This window comes from Zootoca vivipara, chromosome 8 (assembly GCF_965207765.1).
Source record: "Zootoca vivipara chromosome 8, rZooViv2.hap1.1, whole genome shotgun sequence".
Taxonomy (NCBI): Eukaryota; Metazoa; Chordata; class Lepidosauria; order Squamata; family Lacertidae; genus Zootoca; species Zootoca vivipara.
The window spans coordinates 69,335,266-69,361,033 of NC_142591.1; the positions used below are offsets into that span (position 1 = coordinate 69,335,266).

Below are 25,768 nucleotides of genomic sequence, written 5' to 3' on the forward strand. Positions count from 1 at the left end.
CAGAGGCATGATTAAAATATTCCAGGGTGAGCAATCACGTCCTGGAGAACTGTATTGTCATCCTGCATTGTCATCCTGCTAAATGAGCAGTGGAGGCTGGTCCCTTAGGGCAAAATGGGGCAGTGCCACACCAACTTCAGCCTGCTTTCAGTCTGCCCCCACTTTCCTGCTTCCTCCTTAGTTGCAGGGAGGAGGATGAACTTTGCCTGTCCTTGTCTCTGGTTCCACTTATTCTGGGTCTCCATGCCTTCTGCTCTAGCGATCCCCAATGGGCACTAGCTGCCACCGTCAATGAGAAGACAGCCTTTACCACAAATCAGTCTGAGTGGTTATCCGTGTGGGCTCTGCTCTCTCAGAAGAAAACTTGCCTGCCGAAATGATTATTAGTTCTCTGTAGCCTGTGGAGATTGCACAAGAATACAGGTGTTCATACCTGCAGGCTTACAATCTAAATTAAATATTTATTAAAAGGGGGAATTAAGTAAGATGACTTAATGGGGAAACTTGATTACTTCATTCCTAATTATCCCCAGTAACAATTGCTGCATTTTCTAGCCAGCAGCAACTAAGACAACCCCCCCCTTTCTTTTTAAACCATGTTCTCTGTCGCCTTTTGCCATCTACCATGCAGGAGCCATGCAGAATAGCAGGGACTTAATAATTTGTGAATCACACAGATATTTTGCCTACAGTGAATCTTGTTTTCTAAGTCAAAGGCCTTTGTGGTGTCTGTGCTATTCCCTACTCCTCACAGTTCCTTATGGCTCATCCCAATGCAGCACATTCTAGGCCACTGCTGCTGCCTGTGATTTATTGTTCATTTTATTTTTAATATGGGGTTTATTAGACAACCACCCACTATTAGAATAGAGGCTGCCAGAAGTCCAATGACTGATAAAAGGAAGGAGAGAATAAAAAAAATGCAGGAACATGTTCCTTTACTGCAGAGATGGGGAACCTGTTATTATACTCTGATATTGTTGTCATTGTTTAGTTGTTTAGTCATGTCCGACTCTTCATGACCCCATGGACCAGAGCATGCCAGGCACTTCTGTCTTCCACTGCCTCCCGCAGGTTGGTCAAACTCATGTTGGTAGCTTCGAGAACACTGTCCAACCATCTCATCCTCTGTCATCCCCTTCTCCTTGTGCCCTCCATCTTTCCCAACATCAGGGTCTTTTCCAGGAAGTCTTCTCTTCTCATGAGGTGGCCAAAGTATTGGAGCCTCAGCTTCACGATCTGTCCTTCCAGGGAGCACTCAGGGCTGATTTCCTTAAGAATCGATAGGTTTGATCTTCTTGCAGTCCATGGGACTCTCAAGAGTCTCCTCCAGCACCATAATTCAAAAGCATCAATTCTTTGGCGATCAGCCTTCTTTATGGTCCAGCTCTCACTTCCATACATCACTCCTGGGAAAACCATAGCTTTAACTATATGGACCTTTGCCGGCAAGGTGATGTCTCTGCTTTTTAAGATGCTGTCTAGGTTTGTCATTGCTTTTCTCCCAAGAAGCAGGCGTCTTTTAATTTTGTGACTGCTGTCACCATCTTCAGTGATCAAGAAGCCCAAGAAAGTAAAATCTCTCACTGCCTCCATTTCTTCCCCTTCTATTTGCCAGGAGGTGATGAGACCAGTGGCCTGATATTATATGATGGGAGTTGTAGTCCAGCAGCACCTGCAGGCTCACAGATTCCCCATTCCTACTCTATTATTAAGCCTAGATTGCTTATTGGAATCTGGTTGTGTACAGGTGGAAAGAGGGGCTAGCCAAAGTGGCTGATCTTCTGAGTCCCACTATCCATTCATTTAATGTGCTGCAGGGGGGAAAAGAAATGCAGACGCTGAGATTGTGTCGTGTAGCGTTTGGTTTTCGAGCAGGAAGTCTATGTCTTGCCATCAGCAAAGTTAAATGAGCAGACTTTGAAAAAAACTCAGTGTGACACCTTTCACAATGAATAATAGCCCAGCCAACTTCAGGGTAAAAATTCTGTAGAAAACAAACGGGGAGGGTGTCTTGGTGGACGGTTCATAAATATTGGGCTGAGTCCAGCTATGGCCAGAATGCATATAAATGCTGCAGCGGAAATAGCTTATGACAATATTCCTAGCCCTCGTCCCCAAACCGTGACTTCCTGAATGTGTTACAAAACATAACTCCATAAGTCATCAGCATGCATGATTCCATGGGGATTCCACTTAGTATATTTATTTGAAATGTCCCCCCCCCCAAAAAAAAAGAATCTGAGTTGTGCACACAGCAATCAATAAAAACAAGCCATCCCTTCCACAGGATTACAATCTAAGGGTGGCATCCAGCAAAGGAAGGCTATGAGTATTCCCTGACCATGGTTTTCTGTGGATCTATGGTTCTAGTTACAGGTAGGTAGCCATGTTGGTCTGACGTAGTCGAAACAAAATAAAAAATTTCCTTCCAGTAGCACCTTAGAGACCAACTAAGTTTGTCATTGGTATGAAGAAGTGTGCATGCACATGAAAGCTCATACCAATGACAAACATAGTTGGTCTCTAAGGTGCTACTGGAAGGAATTTTTTTATTTTGTGGATCGATGGGTATGGTTACCATCCAAAAAGAACACAATAGGGAATAAAAGCAAACTCAAGACACCAATTCTTAATACTCTTTTTCTATCAAATCACTCTTCAATAGGATGGTGCCCTTTTGCTCCCCCAATTAACCATGAACCTTCGCTGCAGTAGGGAGTCAAGATAGATTCAGTGGAGGGAATTCAATGGTGCACCAATATGATTGTTCTGCCAGCGCGATCCTTTCTACCTGCTTGGTAGAACAATCTCCCCTCCCCCCTGGTGCTGTTTTTGGGGTTCTCCTAACCCTCCAGAGCTTGTGCCCATGAGGACTGGTAGGGTGGACAGTGAGGAGACCAACAGTAGGTGGAGTCAGAGCTAGTGACAGAAGAGATCTCATTATAAGAAAGAAGGCAGGCAAGTGAGGGTTGGCTGGGAGCAGATTGAGGTTGCTGGGACAGCGCTTCACTCATCCTAATGGCTCAGCCTTCACTGATGGGAGCTGTATGGGATCTGGAGGGACACAGGTGTCCAACCCATTCTGTAGCATGCTTCTTGTCAGATGCTATTTCCAGAAAAACTTCTTAAGAGATGTGTCTTGAACTTTCCCAATAACTTTCAGAAACTCTCTTTGGCAGGAAGCAGCTACGGCTTGAATGGATATTCATTTGATGCATCGTAGCTAACCAAATTTCAGTGGCAGGAAATGGATTGCATTTTTTCCATCTCTGTACAAAGCAGCTGCTGCTGCTGTAAATTATTTCCTTGTAAATTAAAACGTCCTACGTGTTTTGAGCTATTGCTCCTAGACAGTGGCGGTCTCTGGAAAGGAAATTTTAATGACATCAACAATTCATACGGCTTGGCCGTAATACAATTTATTTGAAGTTTTAAAAAAGGACAAACACATTACTTCACAAAGTTAAAATATGTACAGTTGGCACTGGGGCTATGGAAGTTTTATATGTCTGTATTAGCCTCCGATGCCCCAGTCACACTCAGTGCTGAAATTGACAAATGGAGTATGTGCCATACGAAGTTCGCCCAAGTGTTGAGCTAGCCAAAACGCCTCTGGGGAGGAATGTGGGCCGTTCTGGGTTGTGAGGTTTTGACTGTGATATTTTGCTTAGGTAAAGGTAAAGGGGCCCCTGACCATCAGGTCCAGTTGTGTCCGACTCTGGGGTTGCGGCGCTCATCTCGCTCTATAGGCCGAGGGAGCCGGCGTTTGTCCGCAGACAGCTTCCAGGTCATGTGGCCAGCATGACAAAGCTGCTTCTGGCAAACCAGAGCAGCGCACGGAAACGCCGTTTACCTTCCCGCCGGAGCGGTCCCTATTTATCTACTTGCACTTTGATGTGCTTTCGAACTGCTAGGTGGGCAGGAGCTGGGACCGAGCAACGGGAGCTCACCCCGTTGCAGGGATTCGAACCGCCAACCTTCTGATCAGCAAGCCCTAGACTCTGTGGTTTAACCCACAGCGCCACCTGGGTCCCACAGCGCCACCTGGATATTTTGCTTACCCAAATGTAAATCAGGCACAATCCATTTAAGCAAAACTATAGATGCCAAAGTTATTTTACCCATTGCTATGCCCTGCTGCTATGGAGGGATCTGTTTAAATTAGACCCTCAGTAATCTCTGTGTCCTATAACAGTGGGAACAGAAGTGGCTCATTCCATTTCTTCCCTCCTGTTGTCGAACAGAGTGTATGAAATGGGAGATCCAACTGCATTTGGAATTAGGATACTTCTCTATCTTTGCTGGGGATACACTACGAGATCAATCTTTGTATGCTTGGGATGAACGAGATTTAGATGTGCGCTGCAAAACTATGATTCATTGTAAGTACTATTCTATTTCCAACAAGTGTATAGAAGTATCATTAAGAGGGAAATGAAACTTTTTTATGGTTAGATTTGATACGTTGGTAACCTTTGGAAGTTAAGCTACATTTTCTGTGCTTGCCTTTTTTTTGTCTGCTATAATGAAGACTAGGTGAAAAAAATGAGTAGGGAGCTGTTTGTTTTTCTTACTCTGCCACGACAGGAAAACAAGCTTCCCACAACTCTTAGCTTCATAAATGCTGACATGAATTTTAATGTTTTAGTATTTAACTTTTCATTTGTTTTAAAGTATTGCAAATTCTTCTTGATCACATTGTTTTAACTTTTTGTAAACAGCTTTGAGGTTGTGTGTGGTTTTCTTTAACATTCAAGCAATAATTTTTATGAAGTATATAAATAAATGTGCTGTTGTGTGCAGGAGAGGAATTATTATATAACTAATGAATTGTTCATTTATAAAGAATTTTTTCCCCCTCCAACAGTAAGATCTAGTTTTGCGGCAGGGCTGGCCGACGAAAGTAAAAATAATGCCCATAGATAAGTGCATCTTCCTTGCATCATGTCCACATACTGGTTAAATTTTTCAAAGATCTCACCTGGGTCATGATCATAGTGATGTGGATTTTATGTGTGCCTTTGAACAGTTGCAGAAGCAGCTACCTTCCTGTTTCTGTGCTGAACCTCCTCTTCTCATAAGAGGCTTACCTATGGCACTGTTTAAATTCATTATCTCTTACCTTCAGACAGTAACAGCAGCTGTAGAACTGAGTACCCTCAAACCCCTCATTATTCTCCCTCAAATCAGAGCTCCTACCTCAAGGTCGGGGAAAAGAAGACAACAACACCAGGACTTACTTATTATTTATTTATTTGCTTGCTCTTTAAAAACCCACTTCATTTCTAAAACGGTTGAAGATTTTCATCTGGAACCCAAACACAAATCAAAGTTTGCACATAATGAGAAGTTTCAGAGTCAATTTAAATAAAAAAATAGCAAAGGAAAGTAAGATGTTCGTGCTTACTATCGTTTATCCAATGAGCCAATGCAAAGTGCTAAGCATGGAGACATTTATAGAGATGGAAAAGGAAACAAAACAAAAATGAAAACAAATACCCACCCACCCCTTTTTAACTAAGCTTGCAAATTACATTTTAATTATTTTGGTAGATTTCCACACACATATATATGGAGTGATTTGACTTAGCATACCAGATAAGAAATTGCTGTAATAAAAGAAATGAAGAAAAATGAATAATGTATTTTCAACCAGCTATTATTAAAAAATATGTGACTGGAAACTATTTGGAAAAGCAGCAAATTAACCATTTCATGGATGCACCTGCTGGAAAGAGAAAAAACAAACAAATTCCTTGCACTTCCTTAACAGAACTGCAACCTTGCACAAATAATGAACTGTTTATTAAAAAATAAAGCCGAAAACTTCTCTCTATTAATACAAGGCAAATGCGAAGATACATTTTGGTCATGGCACGATAAATGTTGCTTTTGAACTTACAGCATACCTCTGTACTTTCCTATTAATTTTTTTATGCAGTCACTATTTGAGCCAATTTTGAATGCAACGATAATGTCATACGTTTGGTCATTAATTCTCTGTGTTCACTTTTATTATGAAGAGCACTTTCGTTGTCAGAACGAACAATCTCTCGTTTGTTGCCTGGAACCCCAAAACAGGGTCATGGGTTTCAAGAGTCGCTACCAACTGCTTTGCAACTTGCCCCACTTGTCTTCCTTCCTTCCTGTTGTAGAGAACAGTAGACAGAGGAGTCGGTTGCCGGTAGATGAACACGCGTCGCAGGCACTCGCAAAGGGCAGAATAGGAATGATTTGGGGCACAGGCCATAAATTTCTTGTCTTGCTTTGATGCTTGCACATAACCTGAAGCACACAGAGACAATAAAAAGAAGATAGGGCTATTTTAGATATGCCACATCCTCTCTCAAATAGAGGTCTGCGCCATTTTTTAAAGAAACAACCACTGAGTTTCCTTTTTTCTTAAAGAAAGAAGATTGGCAAGTATTTCTTTTGGAAGCTTAGCAAACATCTTCTATGCCAGGATCCCCAAACTACGGCCCGGGGGCCGGATGCGGCCCAATTGGCCTCCCAATCCGGCCCGCGACGACCCCCGCCGCTCGCCGCCGCCCGCTCTTACGGCGCGCAGCACGGCGGCGCTCTTCCATGTCGAAAAAAAGCCCCAAAAATCCTTTGTGCGCATGCGTATGGGCCTCTCCCGACCCAGAAGAGGTCATTTCTGGTGCACTTCCGGGTCGGGGGAGGCCCATACGCATGCGCACAAACGATTTCTGGCGCTTTTTCCGACCTGGAAGCGCGCCGCCGTGCCAGTAAGCGCCTGTTTGCATGCGCACGGGCGCGCACTCCCCCGCCCTCCTGCCCGCCGCGCGATCAGCGCGGTGGGAACCGGCCCAAAGCCCGGTAAGTCTGGGGACCCCTGTTCTATGCCCTGTATGCTCAGGGATAGACTACTGCATGGCTCTCCATTTGGGTGTGGCTCCTTTGAAACTGTTCAGAATTGCAGCTAGGGCAAATGTGATGCAGCAGCTAAAAAAGCCAATGCAATTCTGGGCTGCATCAATAGGAGTATAGCATTAAGATCAAGGGAAGTAATAGTACCACTGTATTCTGCTCTCGTCAGACCTCACCTGGAGTACTGTGTCCAGTTCTGGGCACCACAGTTCGAGAAGGATACTGACAAGCTGGAAAGTGTCCAGAGGAGGGCAACCAAAATGGTCAAAGGCCTGGAAACAATGCCTTATGAGGAGCGGCTTAGGGAGCTGGGTATGTTTAGCCTGGAGAAGAGAAGGTTAAGGGGCGATATGATAGCCATGTTCAAATATATAAAAGGAAGTCATATAGAAGAGGGTGAAAGGTTGTTTTCTGCTGCTCCAGAGAAGTGGACACGGAGCAATGGATTCAAGCTACAAGAAAGAAGATTCCACCTAAACATTAGGAAGAACTTCCTGACAGTAAGAGCTGTTCGACGGTGGAATTTGCTACCAAGGAGTGTGGTGGAGTCTCCTTCTTTGGAGGTCTTTAAGCAGAGGCTTGACAGGCATATGTCAAGAATGCTTTGATGGTGTTTTCTGCTTGGCAGGGGGTTGGACTGGATGGCCCTTGTGGTCTCTTCCAACTCTAGGATTCTATGAAATGTGTTTTCCTGATACGGGAGGGCTGACCCCCATCATCCCTGACCATTGGGCATGCCGGTTGGGGTTGTGCTGCTGCTTGTGCTGCTGCTGCTGTTGCCATCTGTCTGCCTCAAGAGACAATGGAGTGTGTGAGACAGGCCTGGGATTGTTTTGGGAACACCAACCTCTATATACTAAATGCTGTAGCTGAAACTTTCAAAATGCAGGGTGGAATTCAGTCTTGCTCCATTACAAATGCTCTGTCTGCACAATGTTGTAGCTTGCCAGATAGAACTACCCCCCCCCCCGCCTTTTCCCATGTTCTGACTTGAGGGTTCTTTTGACCCCACCTCAGCCAATCTGGGGGGCAATGGGGGGTGAGAATATGTCATTGTCCCTGAGCAAGGGACTCCTAAGGTGAATCCCTCCCACAGACTGTGATGTAACGCAGCACATTGCTGTTCAAGGCAAAGCTAACAAATCCCAAAGTTACAGCCAATCTCTTTTGGAACACTTAAAGGAGCACTTTTAAATACAGTCAGTCATATGTGTAGAAATGAGAAATATACTGGCCTCTGAAAAAATCAGTATATGAAGTGACCCAAAGATGTGGAAATTCACCACAAAGTGTTATTCATTTAAAATGATGGGATGATTAAAGCAAAAATGCTTTAGAATTCCCTGTTGTTTTCCACAATGAAGAATAAAAACATGAGACTGCCAGCTAAAACAAACCAAAACCCTAAAGTGTTGTTGTATTTTTTTTACATCTACACAATCCTGAATTGGAATCTTCCAAAGGGTATAAGATGGGCAATACTATTAAGAGTATTAACAGGTTTAAATAATTGTTAAAAAGATTGGAATCAAGATTTGGAAAGTATTAAGGAAGTGATATATAGAAACGTAGTTGGGAGGGAATGGAGGAAGTCGACAAAGATATGTGATATAAGATTGATTGGAAATATTTTTGTTTTTGTTGTAATGTGGATACTTTGTTATGTTGTGTATGTATGTATGTATTGTGTTTTTTCTTGTTCTTTATGTTGTTTGTCGAAAAAAATCAATAAATATATAAATATATTTTAAAAAGATGGGCAATACTACTGCACTCCTTCTGCCAGTAGTGTGCTCAGTGAAATCCACTCGTCAGTGCATGCCTGGTAATTTCTTATGAATTCTCTCCCCCCTCCCCCACCACTCTGGAGCAATTAACTTGGAATTGATCCTCAAATTTGATCTGGGAGTTGTCTCGAACTAAGTTCTCCTGAGAGCAGGCGCACTGAAATGGCTGGCCATGGCTAACTTAGACTCATTGGGTCTACCTACAACTTAACTGCACACAACCCTGAAATATGTTTTTTATCTGTGGACGTAGATTCTATTTGTGTTCTCCAGATGGCACTGTAGAACCCTTCATCCATAAAACTAATTTCTATTTAATTCTGAAGAAACTTGGCCTGCTGATGAGATAGTAATTAAGATTTTAGAGATCTCCATTCTCAGTTAGTTGGCTATGATGAGGAGGCAGTAATTAAGATTATACTGATTTTTTTCCCATTGCCAGTTGGTTGCTTATTCCCTTTTAAGTCATTACGGAAGTCAGCTTAGCGTTTAGCTACTTTCCAAGGTGCTGCGATTTATCAACCAAGTTTTGAAAGATAGAGAGCTCTGTTATGGATGAGATCAGAGATACTGCATGGAAGTGTTGGAAGAGTTATGGACCATAGCTTTATAAGGAAGAGAAATGCTATTAAAAAAGCCTTCCTCCCATACCTAAGGCATTGAAGGTTGAAATGTGCTCCCATTTGTCCTGCTGATCTGGGCGTGGCTGCCAGAGAAGAGCATCAACATCATGGCGTAAGCAGAAGCATGGCATTTCCTTGGGATCCACCACCGTTGAGAAGAGGTACTGGTTGCTTCCAAGATTCACCTGCAGACCCAAAAAGAGAGAGGGGGGGGTCCTTTTAGTACAAATGTAAAGCTAATCCGCTTGATTATATGTAGCATTAGCAGCTTCACAGCAGTTTGGGGAGAAAACAGAACAAAACAGAAAGAAAATTGAGGACCAACATAGCTATAGTCAGTTTTGGTTCCCCCCTTGCCGACACAGATATGAAAGGTGGCTTACTTACACCAAGGAATGTTTTAGTGCAACATTAGATCCATTCAAAACCGCTTCCTCATGGTTCAAAGATTAACCTAAATTCTATTCCTAACAGCCAGGGGGGCATGTTGGCTTAGAAGCTGGGACACCAAAGTTCAGACTTCCATTCGGCCATGAAACTTGCTGGTTGACTATGAGCTAATGGCTATTTCACAGTATTGTATGATCTACCTCCCTGTGTCATCATGAGGTTAAAATGCACGCTACCTTGGACTCTTAGGGTATGATAAATAGGCAACAAATAGACCATACAGCACAGTTGAATACATTTATCATTTTAGTCTGAATATAATCTTTACTTTTGTTCAGATTGTGAAGTTTCAGATAGGACTGAACCTATTTAAGCTATGAAATTACCGGGCACATTCAGGACGGGGAAGTAAAACAAGTATCAATATAGAAATTAAGGCTATAGCTAGACGTTATTGTTTAAGTATCTAAGCAATGACTTGCACCTCTCTGTTTCCTGTTTCTTCCCCCTAATGACAATATTTATGTAGTGTTTGTTACTCAACAATAAAAATGATTTTAAAGAAACAGAAATTAAAAACTTCCTTTAGATAGACTACCAGCGACATTTATTTTTCTCAAAACCCGCTGGTGAATTGCCAGGGCTTCCTATATACATTTAACAACAGCTACAATTATAACGGTAAACGAAACCACCAACCCACAAGTGCCACGTCTTCCAAAAGTGGTTGTGGGGAAGAAATGGCTGCTTGCTCACAAGTAGTCCAACCAGCAACCAGTCAGGATGGGCAGCAGCTAAGCAAGGGTGGAGGGTGATGGCTTATAAGTCTCAGAAGGAGCCAGGGAGCAAGAGAGAAGCCAGAGGAAGGCAAAGGCTACCTCTGGAAGGAGGACATTACAATGGGTGCTGGGAGTTAGGAGGGCTTATTTATTCCCCCATGACAAGCAGGGTTTCTCTGACCTGCCAAGAAAGGACAGCCTGTGCCTGAAAGCAGCAAGGACGGCTGTCTAGGTCTCTGAGTGATCTAGGACCATGAGAGCCCCATTTTGTAAAGATAATGTTTATGCCAATTTAAGCACCTACTTCTCAGGCGTCTAATGGCATGAAAATAAACCGCTCTGCTTTGCACGCTGAGAAGGATCGAAGCAGATCTGCTAGATGCAAAGGCTACACCGCCAGCAGCTGTTTTTTCAGAAAAAGAACAGTCTGCCTGTTTCAGCCAAGACGACAACTTGTAACCAAAGGCAGGGCGAGCCGACATCTGAAGTCCATAGAACTGGGCGCTTAAGCACCCATCTGTTCTTGGGCTAGTTTGTTAAATTCAGTATCCACTTCAGGGTCATTGTTTTTCTCTTTTTAAACATTTCCTTAGTTTAAGAACAGAAGAAGTGTCTTATACCATGTTGGATCCAGTTTAGTATTGTATGCACTGACTGGCAGCAGCATTCCATGGTTTCATCTCTGCCACGCGACTATGACCCATCTGTTTTCTCCTCTAAAGCAGGCTCTCTGGATGTTATTTTTTGCAAAGAGGCAAAACTGTGAGGCCACCGATATCAGGGCTTGCCCGTTTTACACTTTTACATTTGTATTCCCAATCTCGGCACCAGAGAGTGAGAAAGGTAACATTTTCAGAGAAATGATTTACTAGGTCAGGGAAGCAGCAGTTCTACTATGATTCTGAGAGTCCCATTGACTATACATCATGCACTGTCCGCAGTAATAATGTTGCTGGCAGATTCTAATATCATATGCAGACTCCCTTGAATAAATAATGCCTGAATCCACATTACTTCTAATCCAGCTCTGCGTTAGGAACATCAGAATGGAAGGCTGTAGAGAAACGTAAGCTTCCCCATGGACTATAAAGATAATTCAAAACAGATTACTGTTATTAATATTATTTCCCTCTTCCCCCTCCCTTTTCCTCCTTCTACCCAGTGTCTCTGAATGTACACAATCCCCACACAAGTTAATTAAGATCAAGAAGACGTCTCTCTTACTGGGATTCTCATGGTTCATATATTTATACCCCGCACATGTGGCTGGGTTTCCCCAGCCACTCTGGGCAGCTCCCAACAAAATATTAAAATAAAATAGTCCACCAAACATTAAAAGCTGCTCTAAACAGGGCTGCCTTCAGATGTCTTCTAAAAGTCTGTTAGTTGTTTTTCTCTTTGACTTCTGGTGGGAGAGTCTTCCACACGGCGGGTGCGACTACCGAGAAGGCCCTCTGCCTGGTTCCCTGTAACTTGGCTTCCCTGATTCTATTGTGCCTGATTCTATTGTGCGTGCGTGGGAACCTTAAGCTACCCAACTGGAGCCCATATGAAGGGGTGATGAAGTGCCATCCAGAGAGGTGGTTGGCTAAAATATGCTACTTACTGATAAACATTAAATTAACCCAGTATAGATGGGAGGCGGGACACAGAGATGCTTCTCTGCAAGGCAGCATTCAGGATAAACATGTTTCTTGTGCATGCATTCAATTTGTTTTGAGATTTGTTTCCTACCATGTGGCTCCTCTGAACCTTCTGGGAACCTCACAAGGAAAAAGAAGAAGAAAAAGCCCAACACAGTATCGAAAGAGAGATGAAAAGCCCCTGATCATAAAAGCATAAAACAGCATACTAGCAGCACATGACAGAGCCTCCAAAATCAATTCCACTTACTCTCCCTGGCACCTACTGGAACAGAAAGCTTTTTGCTACTGAAAGGTAAAACCAGAGGCAACCTGCCAAGCTTCTTTTGAGAAAATTCCATAATGAGGCTGCCTCTGAAACATGCACCTACCCACTCACCCTGGTGCTCACAAGAGGGTTAGAGACCGGCTAGCTTTCTCGGTTAGTCCCGAGGATTATTTGTCATTCAAAATAGACACTGGGAGGGTCTTAACATTCTGTTTTGTGACTCATTTTGTGACTGCTAAAACTGTGTGGAGGAACCACCCACCAGCACTGGGCATGCACAAGTTAACGCCAACTGTTTGCAGTGAAGAAGTCTGCGTGAACAGCTATTTGTGCAAAGGTTTCTTCCTGGCAAGCAGTCTACATGGATGTCCAAGTCAGGGCCGGCAACATGGTGCTACTCCTGGCAATTGTGTGATGCCCCCTTCACACAACTCACTCCCTGCAGTATCAGTTTTAAGCTTAAGGAGAGGAAGCTGTATGAGATTAGCAATATTTTCTTACTGGGGGATAATTTCTTGTTTCTAAAACGGAAGAAGTTTAGTCAGGAATTAGGCAACCATAGAATCTTGCGGCTGTTGACTTCTGAGACCTGAACATTTGGAGGGGTATCTACTCTACAATGAAATACCTACATTGGTTCCCACACAATTCAAGCAGAATTCAAAGTGCTTTGAAGCCTGAAATGGCCTCGGCCCAGCATACCTGAAGGAGTGTCTCTACCCCCATCGTTCTGCCCGGACACTGAGGTCCAGCTCCAAGGGCCTTCTGGCGGTTCCCTCCCTGCAAGTGAGGTTACCAGGAACCAGGCAGAAGGCCTTCTTGGTAGTGGTGCCTACCCTGTGGAACACCCTCCCATCGGATGTCAAGGAAATAAACAACTATCTGACTTTTAGAAGATATCTGAAGGCAGCCCTGTTTAGGGAAGTTTTTAATGACTGATGTTTTATAATGTTTTAAATATTCTGTTGGGAGCCGCCCAGAGGCTGGGGAGGCCTAGCCAGATGGGTGGGGTATAAATAATAAATTACTGTATAATTATAATTTATTATTTGTAATTAGTTGTAATAATTTTTAGTTGTAATTATTATTATTACAGTGACTCTGAAATTTGTTCTGTACTGTAAGTGAACAACTGTGACCCTCCAAGATGTTGGTGGCCTATAAGACACACCATTCTTGATCACTTCTCCTTACCAGATTGAAAGCCAGGTTTTTCTCCATACCCATGACTGCCCAAGCAATTTTTTGCACAAGTAACAACACCATACAACTGAGTGTTGTCAAAGACTGCCTTGGTTCATGTGTTCAATGTACATTATGGATGCACGAACCTGGACCCAGGTGGGCAAGAGATCGCAAAATATTGTGGGGTGGGGAGAGAATCTGCATGGAAAAAGAGATCCCTCTCCCTCATCAACAGACAGGAGAGAAGAGTTGCTTGCTTTGAAATTTATCAGTCAAAAAATTAGCTAAAGACATAGTTACCCAGTAATTTTAAAATACTGTACAGAAAAGCCCTGCAAGGCAGAAAGGACAAGCTTACTGATATTCTAAACTAGTGTGCAAAAAATAATTACAGTTTGCAAGATGGCAATTATTTTTGAGGCACAAAAAGAAAATAGAAGCAGTCGATACCAACCCATTGATTACTATGAAAAGCAAAAAAGAACATAAAGAGACACTAATGACAGCTATTTCCCTTCATCTCTGACAAAAGAGATGTATCGGTTGTGGATTTTTTTTGGTCAGACAAGATAAATTCACATTATAGTAGTCCTGTGCCTCAAAACGACACTGGTTACATTACCTTGCATACAAATATTAAACACACCCAAACAAGATAATGCTATTTAGCATGTTGATTAGATTCAGCCACGTCTATATTCTAGAGGCAAAAATAATGTGCATTTCTGTTTTTATATAGACAGAATACATTTAATTGTCAATTAACATCAATAGTAGCTGACAGCAGCTAACTGCACTTTTCTGACTGTGCAATTAGCACTTTTCTGTCTGTGCAGGAACGCTGCACCAAGAATCTGTGTCTGATTCGCATTAGAGGTTTCCAAATTCACTTATGCTCTCAAGAGAAGTTTATTTCAAAGTAAAATGCAGACTGCTTTGAGCAGCGGCTGCCTCTGCGCAACAGCTATGCATAATGCCCTACATTCAGGACTGTTCTTGCATTCAAGCAGCATTCAGAGCATGGGCAGCTAATGCAGACGATCCGAGCTCGGATAAGCCTTGGGATGGCAAATCTTCATGCAGCACGTCTATCTGCTAAAGTTGTCTATTTGTAATGCTCCTTACAAACGTCAACTTTTATCGGGCAGAATGACCTGCGTAGACACCTAGGAAAATTGAGGCAAGGGGCGACTGCGATGAAGAGCTGGGGCCCACAACAAGACCTGGCTGCTGATGCAGACACAGGGTGTCTAATTGGCCCTTTCTTGGGCTGCCATAGATGACTGGCAAGTCGCAACATGTGAAAGCTTATTTTAAAGCAATGCTCTAGAGCAGTGTTTCTCAACTTTGGGTCCCCAGCTGTTGCTGGACTACAATTCCCATCATCCCTAGCTAGCAAGACCAGTAGTCAAGAGTGATGGGAGATGTAGGTCCAACAACAGCTGGGGACCCAAGGTTGAGAAACACTGCTCTGCAGGGTGGCAAAAGGTGCTGAGTGGCACCTGATCTCAGACAACTAATCTCTATGGGGATGTTGTTCCAAATACAGTACTATATACGTCCTCCGAGTGGCAATAGGTCAGACATTGACAATGGACACACAGAAACAAAAGCAAATGAAATTGAAAGAGGGGAAAAAAACACCACTCCAATCATAGAAACAAGAAAAAGTAAAAGAACCATGTCGTGGGGTTGACCTTGGGGAGTGGGGGGGGGGGGAACGACGACGACGACACCAAAACATACAAGAGCTATAAAAATTCAAGAAGCACATTTCTAGCCACTATTGGCCACAATGACTACAATTTCATTGTACAACAATTAGCAGAGCATTACTTCCAGTTGCTAGATGATACAGACAAACAGGAAGTTATATTCATTGTATGTTGCTCATCAGTGTCTGGTTGGCCAACAGAGTGCTGGATTAAATCATCTCTGGTCTGATCTAGCAAGACAAACATTGTGCTTATTTCTCACATGCATTTATCATCTCATACTAGTGAAAGAAGTTCTGCCATGTCTTTGGGTGTAAGATAGATCAGCTTGAAGAATTAAAATTATTCAGGCTAATGCTGTTGTGCATGCTTTTTTATTTCTAGGGATTATTTCTGGAAGAAAAATGTGCATTTTGAAACCATACCAGACCCTGCTTGGCTTTGCAAATGTGCTAGCAGTTTTTTCCCCACTCTCCCCACAGCAAATGGCATAATTACATACCAGTGTCTTGCCCACCTAGTTTCAGAAGTAACCAACTGTATGCATCCTGCTCGAAAGGAGCAAATGTGACAAACAGGCATTAAGAACAAAACCATTTGCGTTGAACTGTCTTCCTTGGTTTCCAACTGGTAATTATTTGATACAACTGTATAAAGGGGAGTTTGCCTTTCTCATGAACATGTATTCACTGCTTGTTATCTATGCTAGCACTCCTTTTTTGCTGTCACAGTTAAGTGATTTCTACAAGTTTTTTTTAAAAAAAAATAATGAATGGCAGCAACCTTTTGGCTTAGATGGAAACAAGATGAGCTGTTATTTTCACACACAACTATTTAATAGAGGAGGAGAGAAAGTGCACTGAAAAATCAAAATTAGAAGAACGATATTACAATGGACTACTATACATAGAACTGTGGATCCTTTGGACATCGAATCTACTTTATTTAGAAAACTTTGAACCTAATAGTGCACAAAAGACTGATTAATTTCCTGAAAGTGGTACGTCTCTAAAGTACTGGGGTGTAAAGGTGCACTACTTGCCCTGGACCAAAGGAGTCAAGAAAGAGAAGAAAAAGAAAATCCTCTTCAAGTGAATGAATGACAGATAACTTGACTGGTTGAGCTCATATCTTGAGGCTGGTGGTAGGCAGATAAATAATACTAATAAAGGGAAGATGCATGGCTCCATTGGCCAAGGCATAAAGTAGCAAATCCCAGAGAAGTAACAGCCCATAATAATAAAGAATTGCCTTACTAGCTCCAAGAAATTTCAGTCTTGGCATGCCAATCCTGGCATGATGTAGGAGATAGTAAGTTTGCCAATGAGCTCAAAAATATGACTTTCTCTCTCCTTAAGTTAGTGTTTGAAATGACAACAGAAGCACTGATACATGATATATATGATATAAACTTTTTTTTAAAAAAAATGATTTGTATATCTAGCATCTGGAAATGGGATCTCGTCATCGGCGACTTCAAATGCTAAAACTCGATGATCAGCCAATAGCCATTTTGAATGCTTCCTACAAAGACTAGATGCAAAAGCTGTTTTAAGAAGTCCAGTGTGGAAACCTGTGCCATAAATTCAACCAATGAAATAAACATAAAGGTTAAGCTGATTCCCCTATCTTCCTTCTCCATTGTTGTTGTTGTTGTTTAGTCGTTTAGTCGTGTCCGACTCTTCGTGACCCCATGGACCAGAGCACGCCAGGCACTCCTGTCTTGCACTGCCTCCCGCAGTTTGGTCAGACTCATGTTCGTAGCTTCAAGAACACTGTCCAACCATTAGGCTGCCCCAAATGCTCCACCAAATCAGGAGACCCTGCTGAATGGGGCGGCCTATAGTGAGAAGGGACAGATAAAACAGGTTATGCCAACCCCCAATTCTACAGCTGCTTTGACTTCTCTATATATTTTTCACCCTGCTCACCCACCCAGGTCTCAGTGATATAGACCAGATCAGCTTTCTCATCCACAACCAGGATCATGGATGAGGGAGATCTTATTCAGAGTTAACCTGACATTCAACAACAGCAGCTGCAGGCCCCACGGCTGGCTGATAGGACAACCACAATTCCCCAGGTGGTGGGATTGGCACATGGCACAGCCATTAAGTGCCTGTGCCATATGTCCCTTACCTGGCCTTCCCTACCTGTCCCTACCCCAGGCTTCCTCAACCTCGGCCCTCCAGATGTTTTGAGACTACAGTTTCCAGCATCCCTGACCACTGGTCCTGCTAGCTAGGGATCATGGGAGTTGTATGCATCTGGAGGGGCAAGGTTGAGGAAGCCTGCCCTAACCGAAACCACTGCAAATGACCCCCCCCCCTGCTCTCTCTAGCTCCTCACCTCCCAGGCACATCTCCCCTCCAATAATCACCACCACCACCACCACCACCACACACACATACACACACACATCCATTATAAACAGATAAAACAATTGTAGCAGAGAAGCTACCAGATGCATCAATACGACTTGCGCAGCAGGTAAGCTAGGAACAAGTTTTTTCGCCCTTCTCTCCCCTTTGCTGGAGAGGCTGGAAGGCTTGGCCTCTCTCTCTCTCCCATTCACCTCCCTGTCACAAACAGCACCAACAATTTTCAGGCCCCAGAGACCATAAACGTACATGGAATGTGCAGTATATAAAATATGCAAATAAATAAATTTTCAGAATGGTAAGTTTTTCACATCTTGTACACAGAATTTTTTTTAAAAAACCTTACCAATATGCTTTAGTAAAGGTAAAGGGGCCCCTGACCATCAGGTCCAGTTGTGTCCGACTCTGGGGTTGCGCCGCTCATCTTGCTCTATAGGCCGAGGGAGCCGGTGTTTGTCCGCAGACAGCTTCTGGGTCATGTGGCCAGCATGACAAAGCTGCTTCTGGCGAACCAGAGCAGCACACGGAAACACCGTTTACCTTCCCGCCGGAGCGGTCCCTAATTATCTACTTGCACTTTGATGTGCTTTCGAACTGCTGGGTGGGCAGGAGCTGGGACCAAGCAACAGGAGCTCACCCCATTGCAGGGATTCGAACCTGCCGACCTTCTGATCAGCAAGTCCTAGACTCTGTGGTTTAACCCACAGCACCACCTGGGTCCCCCACCAATATGCTTTACAACGGAACAAAACATAGCAGCTAAGAGAGGACAATGCCACAAGCATTGTCTTTATATTCAAGGACAATCTGCTTTTTAGTACCTCTTACACAACTTGCATGTACATTACGTTATTCTACAACACAGACCAAACTACGTGCTGTGCCTGTTTGAAGATTGTCTTTCCTGATGAGTGGAGTCCAGCCCTGGCAGGCAGGTGGTGGAGGACTAATAATATCAGACCACAATGCAATCTAGTTCTCTGCTGATAGGCAGGTAATTAAGAAATGCTTATTATCAAGATTATTATCTTATGCTTACCACATGGGTGACACTGAAGGTGTTACCATCAAATCTGCACAGACTTGTGCTGTCTTCGAGAAAAATGTCACATTCTTCCAGCTCCTGGGCATTGCATGGAGGATTCTCTTTGTTAGGGTCTGGATTCTAAAACCAAAAATTAACATTATTTAGATTTTTAGGCATTCCAAGGGCACATAAAGGTTACACCACTGAAAAATGGGCGATTGGGGGAAATAGCCACACAGTAAAACTAATACGATAATTCTACCCACTAATGCAATACAATATGTACTGTATCAAATATTTCAAAGGTAGTTCAAACAAGCTAGGGCCATGCCACCACCCCAGCGGGAACCCAGGGGGGCTCAGGTTAATCTGCACCGGCGGGGCAGGAGTCCGATATAGTCTGTTGATGCCCATGCCTAAGCCAATACCGCTCACATTCTGTAACCAATAAAGTTGTGGCCTAAATTTTGCCCATTAACATTAACCTAAATTCTGTGTCCTTGTGTCTTTATTCTCCTGGGGTGGCTTGGGGGTCTTGAAGCGCAAATACCCACTAATGCAATACAATATGTACTGTATCAAATATTTCAAAGGTAGTTCAAACAAGGTCTTCTTGAACTTTTGGAATAGGAGTGATTACAAGGAACAAATGCAACATGGCAATCCTCCTTGGGCTGTACCATTTCAGACCACAGCTGGGACAGCAATTAATTCTTCACATAACATATTTGAATGCGCCTTTAGCACAAGAAAATGTAACAGTTATGCTGCCTGAATAGTTCAGTTGGTTAGAGCACGGTGCTGATAATGCCAAGGCTGCAGGTTCAATCCCCATAAAGGACAGCTGCATATTCTTACATTGCAGGGGGTTGGACTAGATGATCCTCAGGGTACTTTCCAACTCTACAATTCTGTGATTCTAGCACAAGTTTAAAGGACACTATTTTCACTATGGAGACACTGAACCCAAACGACCCATTGCTCCCAAGTGAATCTTTGAAATCACAACTGCTCACTACGACTTCTAGGGCTGACCATCTGTACAATGGAAAAACCACACTCACAGGCCCGATGCAAGGACAAATAAGATGATAAAGCAATTTGTGTACAGGGAACAAATACTGCATTGTGTAAATGAGCAATACTGCCACAGGCAAAGAGGTCAAAATCAACTGTAAAATGAATGAGGAATATAACAAATCTGGCGTGCGAATTTTAAGTTGGGTTGGCATTTATATGCTTCAGCAATGCGTTCACTTTGGAAGCTGACAAAAATGGGTAACAAGAAAAGCCAACATTTTAGTTTGTTCATGAACAGGCAAGATGAATAAAAATTAGTTCCCTGGAGTTGTTTGCAATTTGCCAGTTGCCATGCTACCCTTGACTGAATATTCAAGGATCATGTAAACAAGCCAGGAATCTTCATCTTTAAGCCAGGAGTGTCCGAAGGAAAACTATCCAGGTTCCATATGGACACCATATATTCTTTGTTCCTGCGCTCGAATTGAGCACAAGTTTGATTCTGTTTGGTAAATAGCTTTGGAGAGCTGCTTGGGCCTATAAAGCAGGATGTAAGTATTCTAAAGAAATATGAAGAGATAAAAGAGGATATTGACTTACTGGGGAACTGGTATTTACTGGAAGAGGGCTTGCTGAGCCAATCTCAATTACTCTCAAATGAAAACTGATTTCTCTTAAAAGGGATAAACACTTCACTGAGACTAGAAAGAGCAAATCAAAAGCTGAGAGCAGAATTTACTTATATATAAAAATATTCATATATGGATATATCATTTAAAAATATGAAAGCGATTTATTGTGTGTGTGTGTGTGTGTGTGTGTGTGTATAGAATCAGAGTTCATCAACTACCATGGAAAGATGTATTTTTAATTGCAGGCATAAGCCTGGTGGAATAGAAAATTTATCAGGATGTGTCTGACAGTTCAAACAGAATTTGGAATATGTGCTCAGGAAAAGCAGCACTATACCATTTTCTTTTATTATTTTAATACACTAGACTAGCTACTGGGATGCAGGGCCTCTGCTGAGAAATAATGCTCAGCAGTGCAGAAACCATTTGCCCTAGATTCATTGCTTTTAATTTACAAGACCAAACATTTTCCATGTCTAAATTTTTGTGGTTCACAGAAGTTAAACCTTGCTCAAAGGTATGCTGAATTTAACATTAGGTTTCTCTCTCCCCCCCCCCCACCTCAAAAGAGTGAAACAATGTGAAGGATCTGTAACAGATTTCAACCACAGTTTCCTAGATAGTTATAAAGGCAAAAAAAAGAAAAAAGGATCTGAGGTTCTTACTGTTGAAATGTTTTTAATATTAAAATATTTGAAATTTAAATGACTCGTTTGTTAGGGAAAACACCCTTTAAAAGAAAAGAAAAGAAAAAGAAACCAGAAAAGGAAAGCAGCAGATTCCATTGTCAATAAAGCAGCACGACTAGATTAGAGGTCAAATTCCAGTCTTCTTTCTTTGGCGATCATTCGTAGCCGAGTAAGATTGTCTTCCATAAACACGGTTTTAACAATGAGTCCATAAATGACCGTGGAGGCCAATTCTGGACCCACACATCCTTCCACAGTGGGGACATTGGTTTCCGGGTGGGAGTTGATCATGGTGTGGATTTGCCAAGCGTGCCTTCCTCTTAGCACGTTTCTCCCTTGCGTCCTGAGTTCAAGTGTCTTCAAAGCCCGTGACACCTTTGGTAAAGGCTGTTCTCCAACTGGAGTGCTCGCAGGCCAGTGTTTCCCAGTTGTCAGTGTTTATACTACGTTTTTAAAGATTTGGCTTGAGACAGTCTTTAAATCTCTTTTGTTGACCACCAGCATTAGGCTTTCCAGTTTTAAGTTCGGAATAGAGTAGTTGCTTTGGAAGACGATCATCAAGCATCTGCACAACCTGATCAGTCCAATGAAGTTGATGTTGAAGAATCATTGCCTCAACACTAGTGATTTTTGCTTCTTCCAGTACACTGATATTAGTTCCTGTCTTCCCAAGTGATGTGTAAAAATTTTCAGAGACACTGCTGACTTAGCTTGACAAGCTAATCAGCTTTTACCAATCTACTGCTATCCAGATGCTTTGAATGACAACTCCTATCAACCCCAGCCTGTCATTTCAAACATCTGGAGGGCACCAGGGTGGCAAAGGCTGAGCTAAACTTTATCTTCATAGTATGCTTGGGATCTTAAATAGGGTTGGTAAACAAGGTTAAAACTAACCATGGCTTGTTAAGTATTATGCCTGCACCATGTCTGAATAATTACTCTGAAAAGTGCATTTGTTTTTCCACCGGGCTAATCGATCTATTTAAAGATTCTTGCTTTTAATTATCACAGGGTTCTTCAGAGCTGGGATGAGAGATTCTTTCCTAACCAAGATAAGAAACAGAATTTTATCGTAGTTCCACCACTGTGCTGAAACTTGAGATAACGCACCATGGAACCTTGATATGATGTTACCTCCCGCTGTAACAAAAGTACACAATCAAAACCTGGGATGAGTAAAGTTCAGTCTGTAAAATGCAGAGCAAGGTGGGGTGCTTAGGGAAATTATTATGAAGATTAGGGCTGGAAATGAAGGGGATTTGAGTGACCTGAGCACAGTGAGCAGCATTTAATCCTATTGATTATAATGTGAGCTATGAACATCTGACTTCAGGAGCAGCTGACACAATGAAGCAATGACACCTTCTCAACAGCGGCGTCACAGCATCATCTTGGTCACTCCTCCTCTGTATTTTCTCTTGGTAACTTTTAAATGATTCTTCAGGTGCAGAGGGTCCTCCAATCCAAGTCAAAGCATGCTTGGTCCTAAGTAGGTCATACAAAGTTATTGGGACTTCCTGAAACACAAACGTATCTGGAATAAAAAAATTCCTTCAGTAGCACCTTAAAGACCAACTAAGTTTTTATTTTGGTATGAGCTTTCGTGTGCATGCACACTTCGTCAGATACCTGTGTGCATGCACACGAAAGCTCATACCAAAATAAAAACTTAGTTGGTCTTTAAGGTGCTACTGAAGGATTATTATTTTTTGCTTCGACTCAGACCAACACGGCTACCTACCTGTATCTGGAATAGAATTGTAGCAAAGTTATTATAGCCGTGCATATCTAGACTTGGGTTTTTTTTTTTTTTTGGTGGAGGGATACTGAAACAAATACATATTATGAGTGAAGAGAGTGAACAAAAACATAGATCTGACATTTCACATTTTAGCTGTTTAATGGTCTTATTATTGTGAACTGTTTAATTGTTCTCTAGGTACAGTATGTGAAGCACAAACTGAAATAAATGGTGCACCGCATTTTAAAATATGACTCACTATTAATTTCTTTCTAATTGAAAAAGTTAACATATATTTAATTGATGGCAGTTCTGAACCATTCTCACAAACAAAACAATTTTAATTACAGTATGCTTTTCCCCCCGAAAACACTCTCTCTCACACACACACCAATTCCTGTGGTATTGACTGCTACTAACATTGTGTTCTAGCAGGCAATTTACAGAAATATTCCTTGGATTAGGAGCTGTTCTTTAAAGTGTAAATTTTTTAAAGCTACTTAAAGAGTAACAGTCCAAAGGAAATTTCCAGGGTACAAATCATGCTCAAGAGAACATTTCACCATGCCATTGATGGTTTCATCCTGCTTCATTTCATTTTTCTTTTGGTGGGGCTGAGATTTCAAAGCCCAAAGACAACGGTGTGAAATTCTCCTTCCCACCCCTGTTTCCTTGGTAGGTACTTAGTATGTGTAGGGATGGCACTGGTGATGGAGACTATAATGGCTGGCTAATTTCAGCTGACTGGACCCAGTTTTAAACACATAATTCTTAATCAGTCTGTTTGTTACAAAAGCAAGGCCTGTACAGATTCCTCCAGTATGATAATGCCTGCCACTTATGTGATAGAATTATGCGAAAGAGTATTTTAAGAAAAAGTATTCAAATGGCTTGTCTAATTATTCCCTTGCTGACGGGTATAAAAAGTTGCTTTGAGCAACCTAATGAGGTACATTTCTTGCCATGCATTTGATTTGTGAATGAACTAGGCAAATTTTCCACTGCTTAAAAATATAATACAGTTTCTTTACCAAGAATTTTTTTGCAGGTACAACAGTTTGCTTTTTTAAATGATTATTATTAAAAAAATATCTGTAGACAGCCTAACATTAAAAAAACCTTGAAGGGCATTGTCATGGTAGCAGCTCCGTGATCCGCCCAGAAGGAGAACCAGGAGGATCAGAAGTGGCTGGGCACTGTGGTGGTGAAGGAAGAAACACCCAACCAGCCAGAGGACCAAAGGGCAGCTAGTGAAGCATCAATAACAGGTCCCAAGAAGGGAAATTTTGGAGAATAGGTTAAGTGGAGCCGCCCAGTGAAACACAGAAACAAGCAAGTGAGGGAGATTGGATACAGAAGAACAGTGAAGGCAGCAGAGAAACAGACAGAGAATGAAGCACAGAAGGGGAAAACAGGCAAGTGTTGCCTCAGTATACCTGAAGGAGCGTCTCCACCCCCATGAGGTCCAGCGCCGAAGGCCTTCTGGCAGTTCCCTCACTGCAAGATGTGAGGTTACAGGGAACCAGGCAGAGGGCCTTCTCGGTAGTGGCGCCCGCCCTGTGGAATGCCCTCCCATCAGATGTCAAGGAAATAAACAGCCATCTGACTTTTAGAAGACCTCTGAAGGCAGCCCTTTATTGGGAATTTTTTAATGTCTGATGTTTTACAATTTTTTATATATGCTGTAAGCCGCCCAGAGTGACTGGGGAAACCCAGATGGGAGGGGTATTACTACTACTACTACGTAGTGGGACAGAAGGGCGATACAAGGAGTTCTGGGGTGGGGTGGGGAACAACCCCAGTGGCAAGTCAAAATGAGGGGAAATGAGTGTAGGGGTATCGGCATGGTCCTTACACCACCAGAGCCATAAGCATTATTTGCCAATTAGGTTACTGTGGCATAACCACCCAGAGGGGATCACGTGACAACTGGAGCCCCAAACTCAGCATGAGTGCAGTGGTCTCTGGAGACAAACGACATCTTGGCATCCTAAAGAACCCCGAGACCCGCAGGCCTTGGGGTTGGGGCAAAAGATCCCACAATTATTCAAATCTTCCAGTTACAGGTAGGTAGCCGTGTTGGTCTGGATCGAAGTAAAATAAAAAGATTCCTTCAGTAGCACCTTAAAGACCAACTACTGTATAGTTGGTCTTTAAGGTGCTACTGAAGGAATTTTTTTATTTTACTTCAAATCTTCCAGTGACTCACAAGATAGAATAACATGCATGACCAACAGCTACTCTAGGAAGGTTTGGCTAAAAAGTCTTTAGCGTGCATCGGAAACTTAAGATAGATAACACATATCAGTGGGGAGTGTGTGCCCACTGCAAGTGCTTCCACATAAACACTCATTCATGAAACACTGGCTATTATCAAGAAGAATCAGGTCTAGCTCAAAAGTTTGCATATTATTGTAACACAAATAAATAACGCACTACAGCAGGGGTAGTCAAGCTTTTTATACCTACCGCCCACTAATGTGTTAGTATTTTTCATTCTCCGAATGCTGTTGGATCTCATGATCCACAGTTCTAGTTACAGGTAGGTAGCCGTGTTGGTCTGACGTAGTCAAAACAAAATAAAATAAATTCCTTCCAGCAGCACCTTAAAGACCAACTAAGTTTTTTATTTTGGTATGAGCTTTCGTGTGCATGCACACTTCTTCAGATGATCCACAGTGTTTACATTCTTCTGGAAGTGTGAGAATGGAAACTCAGACACATCATTTCCATTCTCTGTGCTTTTGTATTTCTGCTTTTTGTTCTGTCTCCCAGACAGACAGGATGTTTATGTGATCCGCTCCTCGCACTGTTGTTATTTTCTTTATTATGATTCGCTTTGCTCTGCTTTGATGTACAGCAATAAAATTCTGCTCTTTGCGCACTCATATGAGCAGATATGAGTCGCTGAGATACAGGACTGCCGCAGAACTCTTTATGAGAGTCCTGTTATGAGACGAAGAGGCCTCATATACCATAATGCATCTTTCT

The 25,768-nt window shown here is 42.5% G+C and overlaps 1 protein-coding gene across 1 annotated transcript in view; it reads right to left on the reverse strand.

Annotated features, from left to right (window-relative positions):
- Positions 1-5,239: 5,239 nt before the first annotated feature.
- Positions 5,240-25,768, reverse strand: part of NUDCD1 (NudC domain containing 1) — a 51,561-nt gene continuing 31,032 nt past the window's right edge. The window contains exons 8-10 of the mRNA XM_035125255.3: positions 18,705-18,830; positions 9,333-9,489; positions 5,240-6,288 (exon numbers count right to left, since the gene is read on the reverse strand). Of these exons, the coding sequence (XP_034981146.3) occupies positions 5,996-6,288; positions 9,333-9,489; positions 18,705-18,830 (576 nt within the window). The 3' untranslated portion in view covers positions 5,240-5,995. The remainder of the gene's footprint in view (positions 6,289-9,332; positions 9,490-18,704; positions 18,831-25,768) is intronic.